Genomic DNA, 24,019 nt, shown 5'->3' with positions numbered 1-24,019 from the left:
ATTTCACAAACCCCTGTATGCTGTGGAAATCTTTATTGCAAACATAACAAGAATTGTTTCACAAGAAATGCCTTAAGACAATACCACATCACTTATTTGATGTATCTACCTATACTGCCTTCCTCTGAACAATATTAATCAGGTATCTGAAAGTCACCAGCCCAACTGATCCTAATTAAAGTTCCTCTCTGTATCAGTGACTGGTATCAGCAGGCTGTGAACCATAAAGAAGTCTTCCTATTCCTTAAGAGGCCATTCTGAGTAAAATATGTATTTGTATGGACAAACACTATGTTGTATGAAAGGGAGGTTGTGTTGGCTTTTAGAAGAGTCATGCCTAAGAACTTTTATTAGTTAGTATTTTCTTTCTTATTTTTCAGGAATTCACCATATAGGTGAGACATTTTTCTTGTTTCATGCAGGATTGTCTTTTGTACATTTTGAATATTATTTCAGTGCTGTGTTTTTAACCAAGGACTTTGAATTAACATAATCCAAGAGTTTAACCCACTTCCTGTTTATGTTATTTTTAAGATAGGGTAACAATTGCAGAGTAAAGCAGCCTTCTGTGCTATTGACTGGAGACCTTAGGTTAGTAACTTAACAAGTGCAGCTGCAAGGTTGTTTGTACCCTGCTCAGTCTTTAGTACAGTTTGTGCTGTATAATGTGTGTAATTACACTGCTACTGACTGATGAGGTAGGTGGATGAGGAGGAAGGTGAAAATAGGATGGCTTGTGAAGCAAGGCAGTGACAAGCAAAGTCTCTATATCCTTGCACTGTAAATAGTATATATCTGCCCACTAAAATATTTGAGATAAGACAGTTGGGAATATTTCTGTGCTTATTTGAATAATTTATAATGTGATTTTAATACTTCTTCCTGGCTGAATATATCACTTCTCTGGCAGAGCTTAGGACATCAGTTACATGTTTTATCAGGGACTAACTTCATAAATGTGATACACAATTTTAGCTTCTACCATTATTGCAAAACCAGTGGTACTATCAGTAGAGTATAACTGATGCCGTATATTCTTGATTGTATGTAGTTAGTATGTTATATTTTTGTTTTCTATTTTAGTGCTGGACCCAAAGGAGACAACATTTATGAATGGAGGTCAACTATACTGGGGCCTCCAGGATCTGTATATGAAGGTGGAGTTTTCTTCCTTGACATTACCTTTTCACCGGACTATCCTTTTAAACCACCTAAGGTTAGTAGAAGGATACTGAAAGTCTGATAGGAGTCCTCTCCTTCTGATGTTTTTAATGTCTATGTTGGTATATAAAATGATATTTTAGGATGAAACATAAAATTTTCAAAGCAATAATGAATATTTAAACTTGGGTATTTTGGTGGAAAAGAATTTAAATAACTGCTTAAAATTTGCTTGCATGTTGCCAGTATAGCTGAATGGATATGGATTTATTTAGAAAATGGTTGCATAATTTCTAGCAGTTATTTCTAATGTGAAAGCATTTATATTTGAGTTGCATCCTTTATAAGCAGCTGAAGGTACTTAATCTTTCCTGTTGACCCATATAATTCACCAGGACTCTATGGCTGTCTTGACAAAAATATGCACCTTTTGCACTACCTCATATAAATTACTTCTGCAGATGCAGGATACACGATTGTTATGAAGTTATAAAGAATTGCTTTACATCAGTTTTCTGGAAGAATATGGCACCAAAGTCAAGAAACTGGAGTGGTAGACAGAGATTTACAGAATTCCTTACAGATTTATTTTATAATACTGTCAATAATGACACAACCAGAAGTGTAGAACTGTATCAATAACCTGAAGGTGACATTACCATGATCAAGGAGACTTGGAATGTCAAACAGGAAAAATGTAGTGGTTAGGAAGACTGGAAAAACAGAAATGGGATGGAATGTGGCAGTACAGTGTCATCTATAATCAATAGTAATAATTGCTGAGGAGGGTGTCAAAATGGGGCTTTATTAGGTGATCACAGGATTATTAAAACCACCTGCATAATGCATCTATAAAAAAGGCAAATATATGCTTAAGATGCATCCTCTGGCCTGCAGAGATAAGGAATTACCAATGTCATATACAAGACACTTGTAAGACCTCATTTGCAAGACTGAATGCAAATCTTAACACACATGTTCACTAACAGGAACAGAAACTGTGCAAACTTACCCCACAGGGCTGGTAATAGAATCAAATAAACTAATAGGCCTGTCTTTCATGAAACAAAGTGAAAAGGGGTGAATTGTTCACCTTACCACTGTGGAGAATAAGTGTCTGGAAGAACTCCACAGAAGGAGCTATAAGATCAAAAATATTTATCTTTTTTTTGACACATTTATCAAAGGATCAGCTGGACCATAATAGAAGGCATTAAAAGAGAGAGTAGCTGATTTCCTTTTTGATTACTGTGAGTAGACCATTGAAAGATAAGTGCTTATAAGTAGAATTTTAATGCCATAGTAGTAACAGTTTATAGCAGTTAACACTGATACTATCAGGAAAAGGTAAAAAAAGAAAACAAAATTAGACCTGTGAATTCAAAGCACTTGTCACTTTGTGAATTGGACTTTCCCAGCTAGTGACCTAAAGATGGGTCAGCGTGGCAGGATGAGGGATGGTCTAACTTTGTTTCCCACTTCTAGTGTTCCAGTTTAGGGAAGCTTTGAGGTCACTGAGAGGTCTTACAGGGGTTGTACACTTCGCTGACTGCACATTTTCTGATTTAGGCAACTGTTGTTACATAGTGAAGTAAGAATTTGCAACTTTATAACTTCTCCTTCAGTTAGTTAAAGCTTTGGGCACACTGAGCTGGGGTGATGTCCTGTTATTCCTGCCCCCACCCAGCTCAGCCCACTTTCTGTACAAGATCTGTCTTAACATGCCCCATTTGTTTGCTTCTTTCCTGGGCTTGTAGTAGCTGTAATGCAAGGGTTACATTCAGGTCCCCAGCAAATTAAAACTGTATTATTTAGAGGATAAAATGGCTGTATTGTCTATAAAATAGAGCTTGAAGTTCTCTCAGAGATCCAGACCTAATACGTAGAGAATTAGTCCTGAAAGACAAGTTGCAGGGACGTCTTTTGTCATTCTCTCTGTTGAATCTGTTAGTCTTGAGGCTGTACATGCAATAGACATCCTTTTAAAATAGAAGTTGGAGGTCCAGTTTGCTATTTCACCACAAGGTAAAGTCTTTTTCAATCTATACTCAGTTGTATTTGGCACCGTGTTGTTTTGAGACATGAGGAATGCAGCTGTGCGTTGCTTATTAATGAAATGTCAAGCAAAGAGGTGTCCTGCTTTGTAATAGATTTTTTGTCTGCCTTTATCTTGATGCCAATTGTCATTGTAAGGAATGTGTGCATGTAAATCATATGAAAATGTACTGTTTGATAAAGGATGAGAGAACTGATGATGGCATATTGTGTGACTAAAAGGCCACTATTTATGATGAGGGAAACTGTTATCTGTAAGAAATTAATGAGTGTGTGTGCACAGGGGACTAATGTCAGATATAACTGTGTTGCAAGCATATGTTGTACACGTGGATTCTTATTCTAAGCACTTCAGCTATGGTTGTAAATGACCCCTATTTTCAGACCTGCTGTAGGATCTCTCAAACTGTTGCTATTTCATTACATCTAATTTCCAGACCCTATAAAACTCATTCATAAGTAAAATAGTTTAGAAATCCCTTGAATAAAGCAGCATGGGAAGATGACTACTTATCATAAGGTAGCTACCGACAGCCAGTATTTTTGGGAAGGGGTGGTTAAATGTGTTCTCCACATGCTTATTTCTAGCAAAAGAAAGGTAGTGAGGATGTGGAACATAGCATATGGCCTCACGGTAGGGTGCTATCTGTGTCACTGGGTGTTGACATCTCTACTGCACCACGAGATTTGTGTTACTTGGTGCTGTTCTCAAAATCATGGGTTCTAGAGTTACGGGAATAAAGCATCTTAGATTTTTTTCTAATTATAGTCCCACTCCTTATGGCTCTATCACCTTAAAAAAATTTAGAGATAAAGTACAAGAGTGTGAAATGTGCTGAGAAAGACATAAAATGTATTCCTGAATGTTGGCAGGATTACCTTCGTGTAAGAACATAGCAGAAAGGGTCTAATTCACATTTCTCACTATGATTGAATTCATACATTACTCCTGAGATTTCTGTGGACCATTTTCATCCCTCTTTCACTATGAAGTAACGAAATATTTAAATGAGTACTGTCAAAATTGATCTTCCAAAAATTTGACCACAGAAGACCCGAGAAGAAACAGAAACTATATTTGCCAGATTCAGTTACTTGGCACAGCCTGAGGTTCCAACAGCAAATGCCCATGTCACATAACATAGTTACTGTGAAAGGGCCTAATCTACAGAAAGATTTGTCTTAAAATTTGTCTTAAAATCTGCAGAAAGATTTCCATGGTCCCTTTTCCTTTTCTATTCTCAGATGCTGTGCACTCTGTTATCATGCATGTGTATGTTGCATATGGACTTTGAGGAGTGGAAAAGAATTTTTAAAATGAGAAAATATATAAAAAATGGATTTTTGATAGATATATATCATTTTATTACTATTATAATTAAATATATTTGTGGTGTAACCGTTGTTTGATTTGTATTATACAAAGTATCAATATTTTCTAAAGGATCCAAATTACTTCTGTAAACAATGTTAATGCCTATTCTGATTACTGGGCACCCTGTTACATATTGGAAAACATTAATTAAAATAAAATTAAACAACTGAGAGCACATTTGCACATCAAGAAAAGATTCAACCTATATTTGGGGTTTTCTTTTTAAGAAATTTATAACATAGTTTTCATTTGTTCTTCCAGATAATTAACTTGCTTTTCTACTTTATCTTGTAAAAGAAAATAAATGACTCATTCATTCAGGTTTTGTTTAACAAAGAAAAAATATCTATCCAAACTTTCGCTGTTAGATATTTCTTCAGTTTTTATACGTTTTTAGCCTTCAACATCACGTCCTTCTAAGATTTTAAAGTTTTATATTTATTCTTTATATCCTCTGATTGTATTGTGTAGTCCAGTTCACATTCTGAGTTTTGTATAGCCACACATCATTGCCATCAGGTTTCCATTCTGCATGAAGTCTTTTCCCTGTGGATCACAGTTTTTTTTGTCTGTCGCTACCAGTCAATGTCTTTCTAAAGTTAAACCATAGGCATAGTATCAAATTAAGTTACTCTTCACCATCACAGAACATACTGTGTGTTAAGTCAGAGTATAATTTGCTCTCATGCTACTAATTTTTTCCCCTTTGAAGTCAATCTTTTTCAGTATTTCACCTTTGTCTCATGCCTTGAAACTGGATCCAGATTATTTGACCCAGAGGTCACTGACCCTTTCAGCTCTGCTTTCCTTATAAATCAATGGATTTTGGCCTCACTCACAACTGCAGCACACTCGTGCAGAGGAGGGAGTTGTCCTTTCCCCAGAAAGTTTATCTGTATGTGACCGATGCAGCTTGAGTAAGAACAATGGAGGGCCAGCCCAGGCTAGCTCCGGTTTAGATCTACAACCAGGAAACATGATTTTTAGAACAGCTCATCCGAGAACTGACAAATTAGCTTTGGTTTTCTGGGATGCTCTAATCAATTAAAAGTATTCCCTCGCCTCCACTGCGAGGAAGCTGCTGTAGCACTGCGGAAATTAGCCGAGCACCTCGTTGGCTGAGTCAGCAAGAAAGCGGCAGCTTGCACAATCACCATTCTCCTCTCAGCTGCATCCTCGGTACCACGTTGGTTTTATGAGATGCTGGACGGGAGGAAGGTGTTGATCAGGCAAAGCAAGGCATAGATGTGGACTTGATCTCACTTTCTGCTGAAGGCCAGATGCTGATGAGGCTTCAATCTCAGTCACAAGGTGAGGTTTCACTTCAGCCCCAGTATACAGCATTGCCCTTGTAGTGCTGCAGGCTGAAAAACAGAGAAAGCTGGACCCCTTTCAGAGCAGTCACTTAAAGAAATTAACAAAAATACTTAGGTGACCTGCCAAGGAGATAAACTTACATTTTTTCAGTGCCTTAATGACCCCTCAACCTGCTTTTTTAGAAATACCTTTGAGAGTTCTTTTTCCTGTTATCCTCCTTTTATCCTTAATGGATTCAGACAGTTCACCCCTTGGCTTTAGCAGAGGAAAGCTCTGTATCTTTCTCCCTTTCTCTGGGGTATCAAATGGGATATATAGCTATGCATAGATGTCACTTGTGGGAGGGTGTGTGTGCTTATCTGTGTGTGTGTGTGTGTGTGTGTGTGTGTATGTACACATGTGTACGAGTAGGGGGTATCACATCTTTTAGTCAGCCTGATCTGACAGAGTTTCAACTCAATTTCTGTCCTCAGTCCTCATAAGAAATCAGTGAATTCCCTAAGTGTGCAAGCTTTGTATATCAGATCCTTTAAAGTCTAGCCATCACTAGGAATTAACACCACCTCTTTATGCACACTACAACTATTGAAGGAAAGGCGATAATTTCATTATCCTGCCTACTGTCCCTCTGGAGCAGAAAGCCTTGACAAATCAGGAAGCCATACCAGGGTCTTTCACACAGGTGTTTGTAGAAAAATGAATACTCTTCAAGAGAACTTCCTCCCAGGAATTGTCACTGCAATAGTGTCTGCATTTTCATCAAGAATAATCTTTATTAATAACTTCTACTCTCATATTTGACTACGTTCAGTCTATTACAGTGTCAATTCAATTTAGCTGTAGCTGATATAATATGGATATATCTATCATTATCCTAGTACTCTGCAAGCTTTATTTTTGAATTTGAGTGATTTATAAAATCTCTTAATCCCAACTCTACAATTAATCTTGCTAGGGACTTTAATCTCAGCTGACTGAAAAATGGTTCACAGGACTTGAATGCTGCAATGTGCTAAATCACCTCTAAATCAAAATTAAAATAACAGAAATCTCTGTTTCCTCAGTGTAAATCTCATATGTCTGTCAACTGACTGAAAAATTATTCTCAGCATTTGAAAGCTCAGCTGGTTTAAATCAGCTGTTGGACTGCAACGGGGGCCTTTTTCCTTTGTAAATATAATGTGTAGTGTCTATAGAATCTGGTCTTAGTGGCAATATTAAACACCTCTTCATTTTTTTTATACGTATTTGTCATGTAGCACTAATTTCTATGCACTAAATATCATTATGTGGAATCCTTCTCCTGTGGTAGACACTTTCTATCTATTTCATAAGTTCAGCCTCATGTTTGAGAGAGAGTTCTTTTTGTTCCTGGCTTCTACTCTACATTTTCTTACTTGTTTTATATGTGATTGGCTGTTAAGGACACTTTTATCTTCAATGTAATAGAAAAGCAGTGCTTGCAAGACTAGATGCAAAAAAAAAAAAAAGCATTTCTTGGTATTTCTAATCTAAATTTTTAGAATGAACCTTGCAAGGCAGACACACACTTTAAATTGCGTATATCACTATAAATACAATTTACGCATGAAGTTCTCAAACTCAGTATAACCTTAAATGCAGCCTATTTGATCATCCCTTTTTAACATCTCTGCAGCCTTGGTGCAGGGAGGGCTTCAGTCTGCCTCCTCTTGCCCCCCCTCCCAGATAGATATTGCCATCATAAGACCAGCCTTCAAATGCAATGGTCTCCTGTCACTGTTATCCCTTACATTCATTTGCCTCGTCATACTTCTCTCTTAGCCTCTGTCACATCACATTAGTTCTCAGTGCCACGCTGTGATGCTCACAGCTTTTTTTCAAATGCCTCCTGCCCTCCCCATCCTCCTCCTCCTGATGGTCTGGCGGTCCCTCGCCTGGCGCATTCCCACACCACTGCCTCCCCCAGCCCCTTTGCTGTGCCTCCATGCTCCCTTGTTCTCCTCGGCCGGCCTTTCTATTTACATCTTCTTGCTGAGAGCAGCCCGTGAATCCTTCATCCATGACAATAAATGGAGTTGGCAGGTTTTCCCAGCAAGTGAAGTCTTTGGGTGTTTGCAGGCAGAAATCAGATGCACAGGAGTCTTTGAGAGGGAGAAATGGACAACCTACCACCAGCAGACCATTGTCAGAGCCAGCAGTATCAGCCTGAGTCCTGCTCTTTCCAGGCACGTGAACTGCAGTGTGTGGTTCGTTTGCTTGCACCACCTGCAGTGAAACAGTTTGTTCCATAGGTCCCCATCCCTGGGATGCCCCATCCCTGTGAGTGTTGAAGGGCAGGTTAGATAGGGCTTTGAGCAACCTGGTCTAGTGGAAGGTGTCCCTGCCCATGGCAAGGGATTGGAATTAGATGATCTTCAAGGTCCCTTCTAACCCAAACCATTGTATGAGTCTAGGATATCTTCAGGGAACGGTGAACGTATAGGGTAGCATGCAGTGCTGCAGGGCTTGGGACAGGTCAAACCCAGGTGGCTGCTTAAGAAACTTTCAGTATCTCTCAAAATGACAGAATCACAGAGATTTAAAGTGGAGGACAGAGATGCAAGCAGAAATATGTTAGGCTGAAGAGAGAATCAATAACTACATTTTATTGTGAATAAATGCAAAAGGCATTTGATAAGGCAGTGCCATGTAAATCTCTGAGATTTCCTTTAAATTCATTTATCTGATAATTCTTCTAGTAACTGGCAAATTGAATTGCCAATGACTTTTCTAATGAATAGCCTTCTTACTCACTCTGTTTTTAATATACTAATTTGTATCACTAGTTCCTACTGATTTATTTAGTCTTGATTAAACTGACTCTATCCAGATGAACTCTTCCTGGTTTTCCTCACCAAAACTGAGGTGGTTCACCATTTCTTCATATTTTCTATGAACACCCAGTACACAAAACTTCTCAAAAAGGCCTTTAGAGGCATCTTGTGGGCAATATCTTCTGCCTTGCAGCAGTGGTTTGCATACTGCTTGTCAAATATATTTTCAAAAGACAACTTGTGTTGTCTGTTGGATGTTTCAGAAGCTACATAATTCTGCTGTATAAAGCATGTTTTACTGCATAAAATCCATGTGATCTAAAAATACATCATATGTCAATGTTATTTCTTGTCCTCTTTTACACACACACAGATATATATACATAGATGTGAGAGGAAGATTTTATGCACATTATTAAAATAGAATGGAAGCAGATGAACTGATCAGGACAAAAAACTACTAATTTTGAGGTCAGCCTGCCTAGGACTTCTCATGTAGAAAGTACCTAAATATTCAAAGGCTGTTAAAATTGGGTGAGGTAAAAAAGGCCCATGTTTCTTAGAATACTAAGTATAGGACCTTAAGTGGCTGCCACAACCTGCCTGCTCAGCCCCACAACTGGCAGACCCGTGCCCAGAGCAACAGGAAGGAGCACTCTGGTGAGCTCACAGAGGTGTGCATCTAGGGCAGTACAGCCTCCGTGCTTTAGACTTCAAAAGGGTGGATTTATTCTATTAAAAGTTAAATGACTAGTAAACCTAAAAAAATGCACTCTCTATAAAATAACTTTTTTGCTGACTTTCCATATGGAACTATTAATTGCAAGAAAGATTGTGCTGATTATATGAAAATCATTTTATAAAAACTCAAAGTGACTTTGTTGGAGAAAGCTTTTGATGCTTGGCATCTTAAATCTTTTTTCTGTTCTGACTGACCCTAACCCAAACAGTAATCCATTTTCCTTGTCCTCTTCTTCTCTTCCTTTGTTTTCAGAAAAGTTTGTGCAGCTTAGGGTAATTTTTTATTTACACTTTTGGATACATCAGGGATTATCAAGGTCCCTTTTTACTTCCTCTGCTGTTAAATCCGTGTGCAAAAGGACTGTTTTTGTCTAATGAAGATGCTTAGTGTTGCTGTGCTTATTTTTTTCCCCAGCAAGAGTCTGTTCAGTGAGACAGTGTGAGTAGTTACTCAGCTTCATAATTACCATGAATATAATGAATAATTACTCATATTTCATACTGATTGATTTTCAGTAATATAAAGGTCAACTCATGTGGATGCTATTACATCCTTTTGAATTGTTATCATTTTTGGCTACTGATGCATTGGTGCATTTTGCCAGAGAAACACAGCATACTTTGCATACCAGACTTTTCTGTAGGTCAAGCAAAAGTAATCAGTTTATTATTTCCTGCTAATGCAGATGCCATATATTGTCCTTCGATAAAATAAATTATAGCTTTTGAAAACCTACCAAAATTAGATGTAAACAAGTGTTTTAAGAACTGAATAAACTTTTATTTCTTGGTGTGAATTTAAATTGTATTCTTTAATAATGAGCATCATATGACCAGTCATTTATTATTATGCACTTCTTGTGATAATCCATCAAGTATCTCAAGAATTCTTCATGTATGTGCTACAAATCTGTAATTAAAACCAGAGATGGTCCACCCTGTCTTTCATTTAAGTTGTTTTACAGCATTTTTCTCATATGGCTAAAGAGTGTAGCCCTGATCATGTTTTTTCTGTTTGAACAGACAAATCTATTGCTCATAAAGTCTGACAAACTGAGATGGGAATGACTTACTCCCTTCTGAGCTTCATGAACATCATCATAAATGGCATCATATTTTTTAATATATATATAACCTTTTCTGTATGCAGTACAACTTCTTCCATTTCAGGTAGTGCCACTGCAGTTTTATTAAACCAGAACTCCAGGGGAATATTTGAGGAAGACAGAAGTTTCATCTCAGACAGGCATGCAGGATTCCATCCTTGTAAGAAATTAAAGGGCTTGAAACTTTCCAAACCCGTGGGATTGAGAGCCCTGGGATCTCAGCTCTGCTTCCAGTGTTGGCCAAGCAATAGGGGGTTGATTTTGTTTATTTTCCTGTTGGCTCTGGGAATCTTTCATCTCTTCCTGCACAGTCATCAGGCTCCAGTGGGAGGAATGAGAAACAGGAGGTGAGGGTTTGAACCCAAAAAGGCTGAAGAAAGCAATTCTTGAGTGTACACTGTAAGCCCTTGCTTGCTAATATGCAACATTGGAGAATCATTTCTCCCTCCTGATACATTTTTGAAGAAGGTTGCAACTGAATTCAGTGAAGTCTGGAAGTGTGTAAGATGTGTTTGAGGGATCAGCCCTTGCAGAGCTGCAATGCCTTTATGTGCCTCTCTCTGAATTTCACAGTGAAGGTTAAAGCAAATCGCACACATGGATGGCAGCACCGCAGTGGCTGCTTGGGTTTAGACCTCACAGAGGAACATTCAGTGCAAAAGAGAGATAGTAAGTTATTTTAAGACTGCCTCATACTGGAAAACTGGTGTTCAATGTCACTCTGAGATACAGAAATTATTTATATTGCCTTCAACCAGTTGCCTCCAATCACTCAGCTAAAATCTATCTTAATTCCCTCTTCCCAAGCTTTATAAACAGTCTAAAACTTATTCAATGAACAGCCAGACATAGCTTTTCATGTCCTTTTTCTTCTCTCTGATAATTTTTCTCCCCATTTTGAATAGATAACCCCATTTTCTTCTGAGAGACTGTATAAGGGAGGGTTTATCTATTTAATTCTGGTTTACAAGATTTAGAAGGGTTTGGCACTCAGCAATGGAAAAACAGAGGAGTTTAGTATTGTTTTCTTCCAAAACTGATTGAATATAAATTCCTTATCATTACCTTTAAAAAGATTGTGTATAGTACTGTTACCGTTTTCAGAAGGTAGGTAGTCCAGTCTTTCCCTATTTCCCATAATTCGCATTTTTCTGACCTACACTTTTATTTGACAAAAATGAGGTACCGTCTTCTAAATTCCAGAATCAAATAAAATAGATCCATAGAGGCCACTTATTGTTCAAAAAAACCCCATAAATTACTCCTCTACCATTCAATTGTCTGAGAATAACTTTGCCTGTACAACCACACGTTCCCTTGAGCCCCTGCATGGGATTGTTTAGGTGGTTTCATTAGGGGATAAATAGAATTAGACTGCACTGTTTAGAGGAAACATTTAAGTGACACCAAAGGTAAAAATATGACCATAATAAAGAAAATGCAGTTCCCTTGGAATGGTATTATCACTTGGTTTCTCTCTACACATGTAATAGGAGTGACCCTGCATAACCTTAAAATGTAGGTATGGTAAACACAACATCCAGAAAGTTACATATCAGCATTTCCCACATTATCAGCAATTTGAGGTAATACCTGGATGAGGAAAGCAATGTGTCATCCCAGTTGTACTCTACTATCTTGGGATAAGAATTCCATTACCCACCACCTTCAGTCCACAGCTTCCAGCATATTAATACAGCTTCTTTTTAAATTCTGAAAGCTGTGATTCCTTTTCTTAATTAATTTAATTTATGATTTTGATATTAAAATTAATTAATAAAATATAACATTATAATTATCAATTCATACATTGATTATTTAAATATTAAAAATGCCTCTGTCTTAGGCAGGCATTTTGAAGTGCACTGGCATGTTTGGCTAATCAGTGATATTTTTGTCAGTGGTAAGCAGCAAGCCTTATCTTTCTCAATGTCACGGATTTAATATGTGCTCATAGTGAAAAAATGCTACTTTTCAGGTCTAAGCATTTTCTAAAAATAGCCTTCCAAGTGCAAACAGATGTAGTCCTATCTACATTTATACACCAGGTAGTCTGAGATGTCAATGGAGTGTTGAACAGTTTATGAAAGACATGAACTACCTCCGTTCATCTTAGTGGCTCTCTGAATCCTGCCAAATTCCCTGTGTCCTTGCTTCAGTGCTTCAAAAGCAGCTCAGGCAGGAACATGTGGCAGTGTCCTCTCAGCTGATGGCAAAACAGTTACGCGTTAAAATGCAGGCTCAAATTGATGACCTTCCCTTAAGCAGGTTACAAGCTCAGACTGACCTGTCTATAAATAATTCAGAGGGTATAATTTAATCTGTGTAATGGGTTCAGTGTGTTTCCCCCACATTCAGTGAGACTACATATATCTTATTACTCAGTGTATTTAGGTGCCACTAAATAAAGTCTTCACATTTTTCATCAAGGAAGTATAGGAAAGCACCTTTGTTCAGGTGAGAGAATTAAGCAAAAACTTTATTTCAACAGTGTACTGAGAAGTCAGCATAAAATACTTAAAATTAAGCAGACGCTGAAGTTCACCTTAGTCATGGGACATCCTGCTAGGAAGCATTCCCCGATTTGCTTATAACTGGAGTATAAGAGTGCCTGGAGTTAACCTGCCTGGGGACTTTATGAGCACTGACCTGCAATTCACAGGATATTTCTCCACACCAGCTCCCTTTATGGACACCTTTGACATGCAGTTTGTCTGTAAGGTAGTTTACCACTTTTGTGTATTTGTAACCTTTGTTGTTCAAAATAGCTTCCCTTTGTAGACAAACATTTCATTTTATCATCACATAATAATTATTATTTAAATAAATATTATCTTGATCTTGCAGGGGACTTCTTCATTCCAAATGCTGAATGTGCTTGGCCTCCTAATGAGGAGGAAAAAATAGATCATCTGGCCAGAGCATTTGAATTAATTCAGATCATTGTGCCAGAAATATTTTGAATTCTCATGAAAGTCCCAGAGGTGAAGCACTTAGGCTGGAAAACAAGAAGCAAAACAACAAGTGTAAGAGAAAAAAGGAAAGAACCTATAAATATGTAGGTTATGGAGTGGCAAACTATGGAATTATCCTATTAATTATCAATACCTTTAGACATAGTTTAAAAACTGATGAACTTGCTTTTTTGGAGGTCCTTGGTACAGAACTGACTGGTGCATGAGAGTGGGCTCCAAAAGTGATTTCCCAAATTTATATGGAAAAGTAATTATGAGAAAAAGTATTTCTTGTTGAATGCAGTGTTTTAAAACCATAAATCTATTACCTTTTCTTTCCATTATTTTGTCAAAGCTTCTTGATTTAATCCAAAGCGACGGAATTTTTCAGTGTGTTAGAGAATGATTTTTTTTTTAGTAGAAGTAAACCAGGTACTGTGTTATTTCACTTGTATTCTCTCTTCTGCTTACTGCTAAGTGGCCTGATCTCAATCCCACTGAAATCACTGAAATCTCTGATACTGAAGAAAATCTGAGCAGGAGCATGCCTGCCATCAGTTTCCATTACTCTCCAGATGCAGGTTTATCGGTGTGGTAGAGCAGGGATAAGCTGCAGAAGCACTCCCAGTTATTAGCACTGCCCAATTCTAATGAAGAGCTTTCATAAGTCATGGTGTGATTTGCCTGCTGTTGTCTCCTGCCTAATCAACCCCTCTGTTGGCAGTGTTATTGCTGATGAATAGATCCCTAAAAATGTACATCTTGATTTTAGATTCTGTGACCTCATCATTGAAACCATCTGGTTTGACTTGTCATTTGGGTAGAACTGATGGACAAATTAGTCCTTGATGACCTCCAAGAGGTGTTTTTTCCATATTGATCCTCCTTATCCAGTAGTCCCAGTATTCATTCTGAAGTATGAAGTGAACTTTCTTAGCTAAGCTTCTTTTAAAAAAAAAAGTTCTATATCTTCAACTTGAAGCAGAAGGACATCATTCTCAGCTAAAAGAAGTGATCTCCTCTTTGGTTTGTTATGTGTAGGATCATCTGGGAGACAATATAAAATGGATACAGAAAGCCTCAAAATCAATGAACAGAAAACCCTAAAAGGTGTTATTGGTACGACTGCAACTTAAAATTTGGAAATAAAAGCATTTTATTTGAGCAGCCTTTCTCAAAAATGTTTCACTTCAGCTTTTTCACGAGTCACTGATGGGATGCCTCCACCCTTTTTTTCCAGCTTAGTGTTTTGGGTCAAATGATGAACAGATGAAGACAGCAGAATAATCTGTCTTCTGACTGCCTTCAAAGCATGAAGGAGCAGTGGACTTGAATTATGAATGTTGTCCAGATCAGGAGATGGAGCAGCTTTTTTTGGCCCCATACAAAAAGAATGTGATCGATGAGACCAAGGCAAGGGGAAGCTCGGGAAATGTGTTCCGGTGCTGGCCAGAGATGCAACAGACAGGCTTTATTATCTCTATTTTATCTTGCCCAGTTTTTGACTGAAAGTGACAGCATACTCTCATTTCAACCAGGAAAGCAGAATGTTAGTTCTTCTGTTTTTTTATTTGATTGATAACTGTGTAATCTTTGACTTGAACACTGTTGTACTTAGACACACTGTCCTTTCTAGGTAACATTTCGGACAAGAATCTACCACTGTAACATTAACAGCCAAGGCGTCATCTGCCTGGACATTTTAAAAGACAACTGGAGTCCAGCGTTAACCATTTCTAAAGTTCTCCTCTCCATCTGCTCCCTCCTCACAGACTGCAACCCGGGTAAGACAAAATAATTTTCATATTCACATTTATTCATAGTTCGTATTTGATCAGCTACTAGGATGTTGTCAGTGCTCTGGTTTACTGTACCTACTGAAAAAAAACCAAAAACATAGATTTTAAATGCCATTCATATAAATAAGACCATGTGTGCCGTTCATATAAATAGTAAAGAAAGCAAGCAAAATTCCAGGAGCTCAAGTGCATTTTTAGTACTGGAGAATAAAAATCTTTTGATTCAGAAAGTTTAATCAGTAGAAAATACCTTAGTATGCACTAATTTGGATATTACAACCAGGATATTACTACCAAGAAATATTAATGAGTTAATGAATATTGAAAAGGAAAGCTTTCTTTTAAATATGCTGATAATATGGTCTCTGGAAAGAATATTAATAGTACTGACAATGATAGATGCCTAACACAGACTCTACAAATAATGAAAATTAGTTTAAATGAGGTTTATTCAATATCTTGGGCAGTCAGTATGAGTATTCAAAGCAAGCTGTCATTCTTATTAACTAGCACAGCACTTAACCTCTCCCCTCAGCTCTTTTGTTTGTTTTTTGCCATTGACCACTAGATCTGTAATTTCCACTTTCTCTTACCCTATTTACAATGAATAATTCTGACTGTAGCCTTGGAAAATAGTAGTGTGTAGAAATTATTGAAGAAACATTAAAGGAAAATTAAGTGGTCTGTTTATACGTCACGAGGGTTGTTTCTAATTTGGTTTTTATTGTACACTTCAATACTCTTTTTAATTTGTCCAAAGGGCTAAAAATTGCTTTGAAAAAGGCAGAATTGAGATTCTGGTGTAATCAGGGCTGAATCAAAAACTGTAATAGAATACTGAAATATTGCAAAACTCAAGGTGAGAGTGTGCAAAAATGTGATTGACTGATTTTATTTTCACGTGCATTTCTTATTGTATATAACAATAAAACCTATGGTGTTCCTTCTAGCTAAGAGCTGGAGTGATAGAATGTTACTATTTTAGGCATATTTCTTTCAGGAGTATTGAATGCTCTCTTGCTTACATCTCTGAAAGGTTGGTTTCTGGTAGTGTCTACCCCAAAATGTGCAGAGATACCTGTAGGTAGTCAGACGTATTCATGACAGAAATGTAAAGAAAAGCAAATTAATATTTGCTCATGTGTCTTAGAGACCAGGTAAATAGCTAGAACAAAGCTGTTGAGATTGAGAAACTGGCAATAAGTGTGTACTCTGTGGTGGTCACCTGTCCTTGGAGGAATACAGTCATCTTGAAAATTGGATGTTTTCCAGCAGTGGTTGGAAATTTAGAAATTCACTACTTCTGCCTTCTCAATTTTTTCTTAAATCCTCACCAATGCTGTCAAACAACAGTTTTAGCAGACCAAGTGTGTAAGAGGAACACTGAAAACACTTACCTATACTATCATGTGCAACAAGTTAACATACTAAAAAGGACAAGTTCTTCCATTTAGCTTCTTTCAGGTACCAGCCATAAGCACTGCTCTGACCATGGTAAATAAAATAATTTTATGACCTTTCATTTTCAAATCTTCTTTTTAATTATGAGGTAGTTTTGGATTTTGTCACTGTTTATGTTAAAATTTTCCTTTGATTTTTTTGGGGAATGAATGCAATTTCTTAAGTTGTATGGTGGAATCCCCTCTCACAAGGCACTGATGGCAGGTATATGTGAACTGCTGAGTCATTTTTGCTTTTCTTGGAGATTTCTCCTTTAATGTTAGATACTTTTTTATTAAAAAAGTGAACTTTGAATGTTAGTGATTTACAACATAAGTCTTGCAAAAATCTACAAATCCTTACTTTTCATCATATTGCCTAACATGTTACAGTTGTTCTGCCTTTCTCAAACAGGCATATATTATGATATTTTATCATTAAAAAATGATTGGTTATGTACCATTAAATAGATGGATGGATAGATAGATAGATCAATAGATTGCTGGTTTAGATCACTGAAATATATTATATATATGTACATGTGTAGGTACAGAAACATGCATATATGTATTTTCCTCTCTGTCAGCTGGGAGTAATTTTCTAATCCCTCTGTCCTTCCTAAAGGCAGAAACACAACAGGAGTCTCTATTTGATAAGCAACTTTGAACTCTTTTTTCACTATTCATCAGCCAGAAGCAGATCAGGTCAAATGGAAAGGCAACACTGAATCTCCCACAAACATAAACACTTAGGATGGGCAAGTGTTCCACCCTGGCCTCTCTGAAGGGAAGAATCAAGTATCAGTTACCCCCTGCTCTTACATTTATGCAAATCTTCATTAGAACAACAAATAGGAGTAAGAATGGCAGCTAATTAACCCTCAGTCCTACACAGTGATTAAACGGAGCTGGAGCACAGCTGCAGCTTCATTGGCAAGAGCTGCTATTCTTCTCCAGCAGGCTGAGCAAATGAAAAGAGGTATTTGCTTCTGCCTCTCCTGTCATTCACACAGTAATCTACAAAAGCCACAGAGAGAGTCTCTTTCCTCCCTGGTTATACATCACCACCCTTTGTTCCCTATCACTCCAGGCAGGAGCAAGTTTGTCCTTTTTAAACAACTAATACAATCCTTTACTCATAAGCTGTCTCAGACCCTTCAGTCCTGATTATTATTAATTGTCTCTATTTTCCTTGGCAGTATCATCCAGTAAACTCTGTTAATGAAATGTCTGAATTTTGTAACAGCTGGCTGACTTCTTCATGGGGGGAAGGGGTGCCGGAGGGTTTGCAATGAGGGAACATGTGCATTATCTGGGAGTACGAGAGAGCTAAATGGAATGGTATCAGAGAGATGAGAGAGATGGTGGGATACACTAGCAGCCAATCTGGGGATTAGTATTTTTCTTTAAGGTGGTACTCGAGGGCACAGCACACATCCCTTTCTACAAAGCAGGGCTCCAGTCCTGTAAATGTTTTGGCATGTGCATGAGCAACCCTACGAAACCTGATAGATACGTTCATCTGCATGAAACAGAATATGTGAGTGAATGCTCACAGGCTCTGTGCTTGAGCACTGAAAATACTTCCGGTGTTAGCTGCTAGGGCTTGCCTATGTGGGTAGTTAGTTATTTCAGAGTAATTCCATGTGTGGACGGTCCCCACTTTGAAAATCTATTAAGTTACGAAAACCCGTCTTTCTTAACTGCACGTTAAGTATTCAAAGGGAACTCGGGGAGTGTAAATTCCTGCACTGCCTTAATCCAAAAGAGCTTTCAAGTGCAGGTGGCCTCTGAGGTTTTGTATTTTACTGAGCTTGAAGTGCCAAACAAATTATTTTTTATAGTTAGAGAGCTGGTGATGCTGATCTGGGTTAGAATGCTTATTGTTCTCCATTGGTCATTGCCATCCCAGCCCTGCCAAAGGTTCTCCAGCTGCGGGAAAAATGTCACTTGCAGATGCTTCAGAGAAAATAAATTGAAACACTGCAACACTTTCCTTTGCATGGCTTCCTTCTTCACATGTTCAAGATCTGAACTCGCCTGGCCTGATTATCCCCGATGTCAGAACAGTCTAACGTCAAATCGTGTCTGATTAATAACGTGCGGCTAAGCCTTGATTAGGACATCAGAACAAAGCTGGCTACATCGCCCTCACATCAGCCTCTTCCCTTCTGGTTTCATCCTCTGTCTCTGCCTCCTTAGCAATTTTCCCACATGCAAGTTCCATGGTCATCAGTTGATGTTCTGGAAGCAAAAGCTTTGGTGGTGCTTCTGGCCGTCTGTCCTGTGTAACAGCCATGCCTGCCTGTGAGCTCCTGCGATGGGGATGTGACAGAGGATAAGAGGGGCAGACTGAGATGGGGACAGCCACAATATTGCTTTCCCACAAACATTAGGCTGAACACTTCGCTGGCAGCTGTAGCCAGAGTAGCTGCTGGGGGGCTCTACAGGGCCTCACTTGCTTTGCTCTTTAGAAACCTCTGCCTGATTTCTAATCTGAACTGACTCACAGAATTTTATATCCACTTGTTTTTAAGCAACTTCCATCCTATAGCTTAAGGGACCATTTCCTTGGTTTTCATTCATGGCTATATTAATGAAGAACCATCCTCTTTCCTCCTGGTCTTTATTTGCTGCATGCTAACCAGACCTGTGTCTGTTAGCTTCCTTCCGTAAGAGAAGCTTTCTGTTCCCCTGCTCATCCTCACTGCAGTCATCCTTCCTGAGTGTGCCTGACTTGCAGAGTTCACTGGGGCGTGAGGCACAGCTAGACAGACTAACCCGCTCATCATCACAGTCAGCCGGGTGGAAATATTTACTGCTCCCTGTTGGATGTCCCTATCTCACTTCAGCCCCACTGAAGGTTATTTCTCTCTTAGCCCCATCATTTTCACTGTTTTTCTGCTTTTTAATAAAATGGTGGAGAAAGGAAAAGGAAAAAAAGGAAAAGGAAAGGGAAAAAAGGAAAAAAAGGAAGGAAGAGCAAAAGGAAGAATAAAATTTTGCTAGGAAAGGATATTCGTCTCTGACAAAGGAAATGCACAAACAACTGCCTGCAGTACCCGCTTCACCTGGGTCAGCACTAGTCAAGTTGGTTGCTCTGACTCTGGTCTCAGATACTTCAGTGACATATTATATTAGCAGTGTAAAGGTGCTTGTCTCTTGTTGCCTTTTAAACTGGGAGCTTGCTGTGAACATAGCTCGAGACTGAAGCGTGCATATCTTCACAGTAACTGTACTTATAAGAGTAAATGAGTTGGACAAGTGACATTACATTACCTTGGTATGAGCCCCATCAATTTTTATCGTAGTTGCAGTTGCTCAGCACCTCTGAAAAGTAGACTATTTATGTTAAGAAAGTCTGTAACATAGATTGTGGTTTTCAAATATAATGTGCCTCGGTTAGAAGTATGTGTGCTGTTTTTTTCAAGTACTGCCATGAACCATGAATTTATTAGATGTTTTCTTACTTTGTTAACCCACATGAAGTAATGTGGCTGTGCATTTTAATGACTTACATTTATCTAAGCATAGATAAGAAAAGTCAAACAAGATACTAAGATTATGGGGATCTTTACATGTCTCACTAAGGGACATGAGACATGCTTTTAAGCTTTCTCTCTATGAGTCATCCTTATGTTTTGCCTATATCTTCCCCAGAAACTTCTTTGTTTTTATCACAGAGTAGGTATAACTGGCAATTTTGGATAACATACTATTGTTGTTTCTCTGTTGCAATTACAAGTTATCCATGTGGTTTGGCATGTTTAGCTCTGCCTAAATTTTCTTCCAAAGAATATTAACACCCTTACATGCACCTGCATGAAGGTGCTGGTATTTAGGAAACTTTAGGAGATGGGATGCAGTTATTATGGGGTTTTTTCTTTTTTTTTTTCTCTTTCATTTTCTCTTTTTTTTTTTTTTTTCCTTATCATTTTCCTAAAGGTGTGCAAGGTTCAGTACTCTTGCTACTGCAGATATAAAATCCCAGTTCTGTCATCCTTTGCAGAAAAGGATTCAGTAGTGTAATTTAATGCATATCTTTGATCCTCAATGGGATCTAAAATAGCACTTTGGAGGGTAACTTTTCAACATAAGCATAAAAACCCTAAAAGCCTGATCAGTATTTGCCCTGCTACAAAGCTGCTGGAATTGCTGCAGTTTCCAGAAGCTTTGCAAAACAGGAGTAGGCGGGGAGATTTAAGTCAGAAAATATGCAAGGGAAAGAACTGAATTAGCAATTTCTCAGCCCGTTCCCCTTTCAGCCAGCAATATACATTTTTGAAGGAAAGCTAGTATCCTGCTCCAATGCCACCACCCTGTCCCCTGGCAGGTTTGCCTTCAGCAGCTTTCCCCAAAGCCAGCCGTTGGAATTGCTCCAGGGAGGGTCCATACTTGCAAGTGCAGCATGGGTAGCTCTGATGTCTAGAAAGTTTTGAGCACATCCACATTTTGAATCTATGTTGGTATTTGGGAAGTTTAAATTCATCCAAATGCTTTTTTGTAGCAATTCCGTACCCTCTACCAGTTCGCATAAGGTGTATTGACAGATATACCTGGAATACCCCATATACAGTACTATATCCATGGAATTGTCTTCTGCACACCCCAACCAAAGGGCAATAGGTTCACTTGAAACCTCTCAGGAAAATGCATCTCCCACTGGAAGGCGGAGTGAGGCTGCCAGACTTTGACTTGATGCCCATTGACACACTCCATTCTCCTGACACTGCTTTGGGCTGATCATCTCTGGCACAGGGGCATTAAGAGCCAAAATTGCCACAGCCACTTACAAAGCAAGTGTGTGGTGACACATCAGGTTCCACAGGAATCACCCTGTTTTTCAGCCAGTGAGCCTCAGCCATACCAGCGTGCATTTTAATACGCTAATAGATGTCCACTGTACCAATAAAAAAGATCTATTTTCAGTATTACTGAGATATTTAAAAACTCTAGCCTGTCCAAAAAAAAAAAAAAAAAAAAAAGAAGTTTAAAAATAAATCTAAGGCAGCTTAATAAAGGAAAATGTAACATAACTGTAATAATAAAATCTGTTCCTTGCTGGAGCATTTGGCTGCCAGTGGGAATTCAGCTGACTTGTGGTCACAGCTCTGCTGTTTGGCTCCCATGTTCAAAATTTGAAATAGCTACCCAACCCCCAGTAATGAAGAACAGGTCCATACTCCTCACCACTCAGCAGCCTGGATGTATCTTTTTTTCTCTCAGTTATTCTATGTATCTCTGTCTAACAGGAAGCATGTACAATGTTCCTCCTCATCTGGTGCTTCCCCGTAGCAGAGGCTGCTTTCTGTCAGTGCCGGTGCACATCAGATGTTCCTTCTGCAATTTTTTAGACTTCCCAATTATCATTCCTTCTTTTACCCTCACCCCCAGTTGTGAAGTGAATTTAGAAACTCTGGATGACAGCAAGTTCAAGGGATGAGCCACTTCTCGTTTTCCTCATTCTTGTAGCTTTTTTTCCTTAAAGCCGTAATCTTCACATTTTGCTACTATCAGAAACTGCCTCGGAATCCAATCTGATTTTTTTCTTTCTCATTTAGCATTTTAATAGCTTTATTCAGTCTATCAAAAAGCACTCTTCCTGTGTCAATGTATATTCTGTTTTGGTTTCTAACGAAATTTTGTTTCCTTTTTGAATATATTTGTCAAGAAATATAGAAGACAGTAAAATTATACTCATTAAAATACTCAAACTTATAAATACTCATCCTGTAATAATCCATATTTGAGTAGATTTGTCAAATGTGATGAATATTCTGGAAAATGACTGGAATACTTAGAAGTTGGCAAAACAATATTAATTTGTCCAATTTTATGAGGCTGGCTGAGCCCTGCTACTTTCATTCTTTCCTGGCACCCACAGGCTACCAGGTGCAATGTCACAACACAGTACTATCAGACATACAACAAAATAATCTAATTTTGCCATATATCCTTTTTGTAAGCAGTACAGGGTCATGTAAACAATGAAATCGCTCTGTTGTCTGAGATTATTTATATTCTTTAGCTTGGAGCTGATTTTTCCCTTTTCTTCAGAGTTTGTATTCTGTGCTCTGTCAGGAAACAGGGAGGTTTCTGAGCTGTTTCAGCACAATGGAAAATGCTTTCTCTGTATCTGAAGCAGGAAAATACTCTATGCCATGTCACTCAAGCACGGCAACAAGTAAAAGACAGTAAACAAAAGTTAGGGTGACAAGGAATCAATTCAGGTAATCATGTATTTTGGTTTGTTTTAAGTTGCAACATAAACTTTCTGTGCCTTTTTACATCTCTGACATAAATTGTCTCCAAGCGAAGTGAGCTCACTCTGGGGACTTTGGCTTAGCAAAGACAAAGCATGTGGTTGCTCTGCTGTCTTGGTGCTACTGGGCTGGGAGCAGAGCAAATGGGTGTTTTTGCATGAAGGCCATTCCTAAAGGAGTGTAAAAGAAAATTTAGCATAAAACTGATGGATTTTGTTCTGCTCTCAGTGAGTGCAGAATGACTTAGTCAAAGTTGGGATTGCCTTGGGAAAAACCTGCCACCATCAACTTCATTCACATAAGCAAAGGAATCCCATCAATTGGGACCAAGTTCTTTTTGCAAGATAGTGCTTGCTTAAATACTGTATGTTCCCCTACCTGTTCTGCAGAACCTGTTCGATGTGTAATATGTACATATTTGCACTGATTGTATCATAGAATCTAGAGCTGATATTTACAAATTCTTAATAGTTTATCATCACTTTCTCCTTCCATTCCTTTTAAAAGATATTGCACTGTGCTAGCTATACTCTAGTATCTATACAATCCTAACTGCTATTCTATAGTTTGAATCACTTACAGTTTCTCGTATTCCGAGCTGAACACACAGTACCAATATGTTAAAGACATTTAGGTGCCCAAAGATGACGGCTGACAGCTGGCAGGGTTTTCCGTGCTTCCTGTGGGATTTAAACATCTGAAGTCCCACTAGGAGCCTCTCAGCACTGCCAGGAAGACACTTGCTATACATCTGGTCTTTGAATATTTGCAGACACATACACCTATATGTCTTTAACTCTGTGGACATGATCTATAAACATGAAATTAAACAGATATAAATGCGAGCAATGCAGCAGCACATTATGAAAATGGCACATGGGTAAGCATTGAAATAGAATTAATTTCCTTTGTCATGAAGAGCTGATGAAACTGTTACAAGATTTTGTTCTTATCAGTTCACGAAGTTCCCTCAATGTGAACCCATGACTGTGGGGATTATTATAACAGCAGAAA

The 24,019-nt window shown here is 38.3% G+C and overlaps 1 protein-coding gene across 3 annotated transcripts in view; it reads left to right on the top strand.

The window, feature by feature from the left end:
• LOC126640617 (ubiquitin-conjugating enzyme E2 E2) overlaps positions 1-24,019 on the top strand; it is a 204,033-nt gene that overhangs the window by 164,936 nt on the left and 15,078 nt on the right. For all 3 annotated transcript variants that reach the window (XM_050316593.1, XM_050316584.1, XM_050316576.1), the window contains 2 exons: positions 1,084-1,216; positions 15,141-15,288. In XM_050316593.1, coding sequence (XP_050172550.1) covers positions 1,084-1,216; positions 15,141-15,288 — 281 coding nt within the window. The remainder of the gene's footprint in view (positions 1-1,083; positions 1,217-15,140; positions 15,289-24,019) is intronic.

Source organism: Myiozetetes cayanensis, unplaced genomic scaffold (assembly GCF_022539395.1).
Source record: "Myiozetetes cayanensis isolate MyiCay16 unplaced genomic scaffold, myiCay2020 scf1, whole genome shotgun sequence".
NCBI classification, from domain to species: Eukaryota; Metazoa; Chordata; class Aves; order Passeriformes; family Tyrannidae; genus Myiozetetes; species Myiozetetes cayanensis.
Note: the sequence above shows the minus strand (reverse complement) of the source record. Positions and strands in the feature narration are given on the sequence as shown.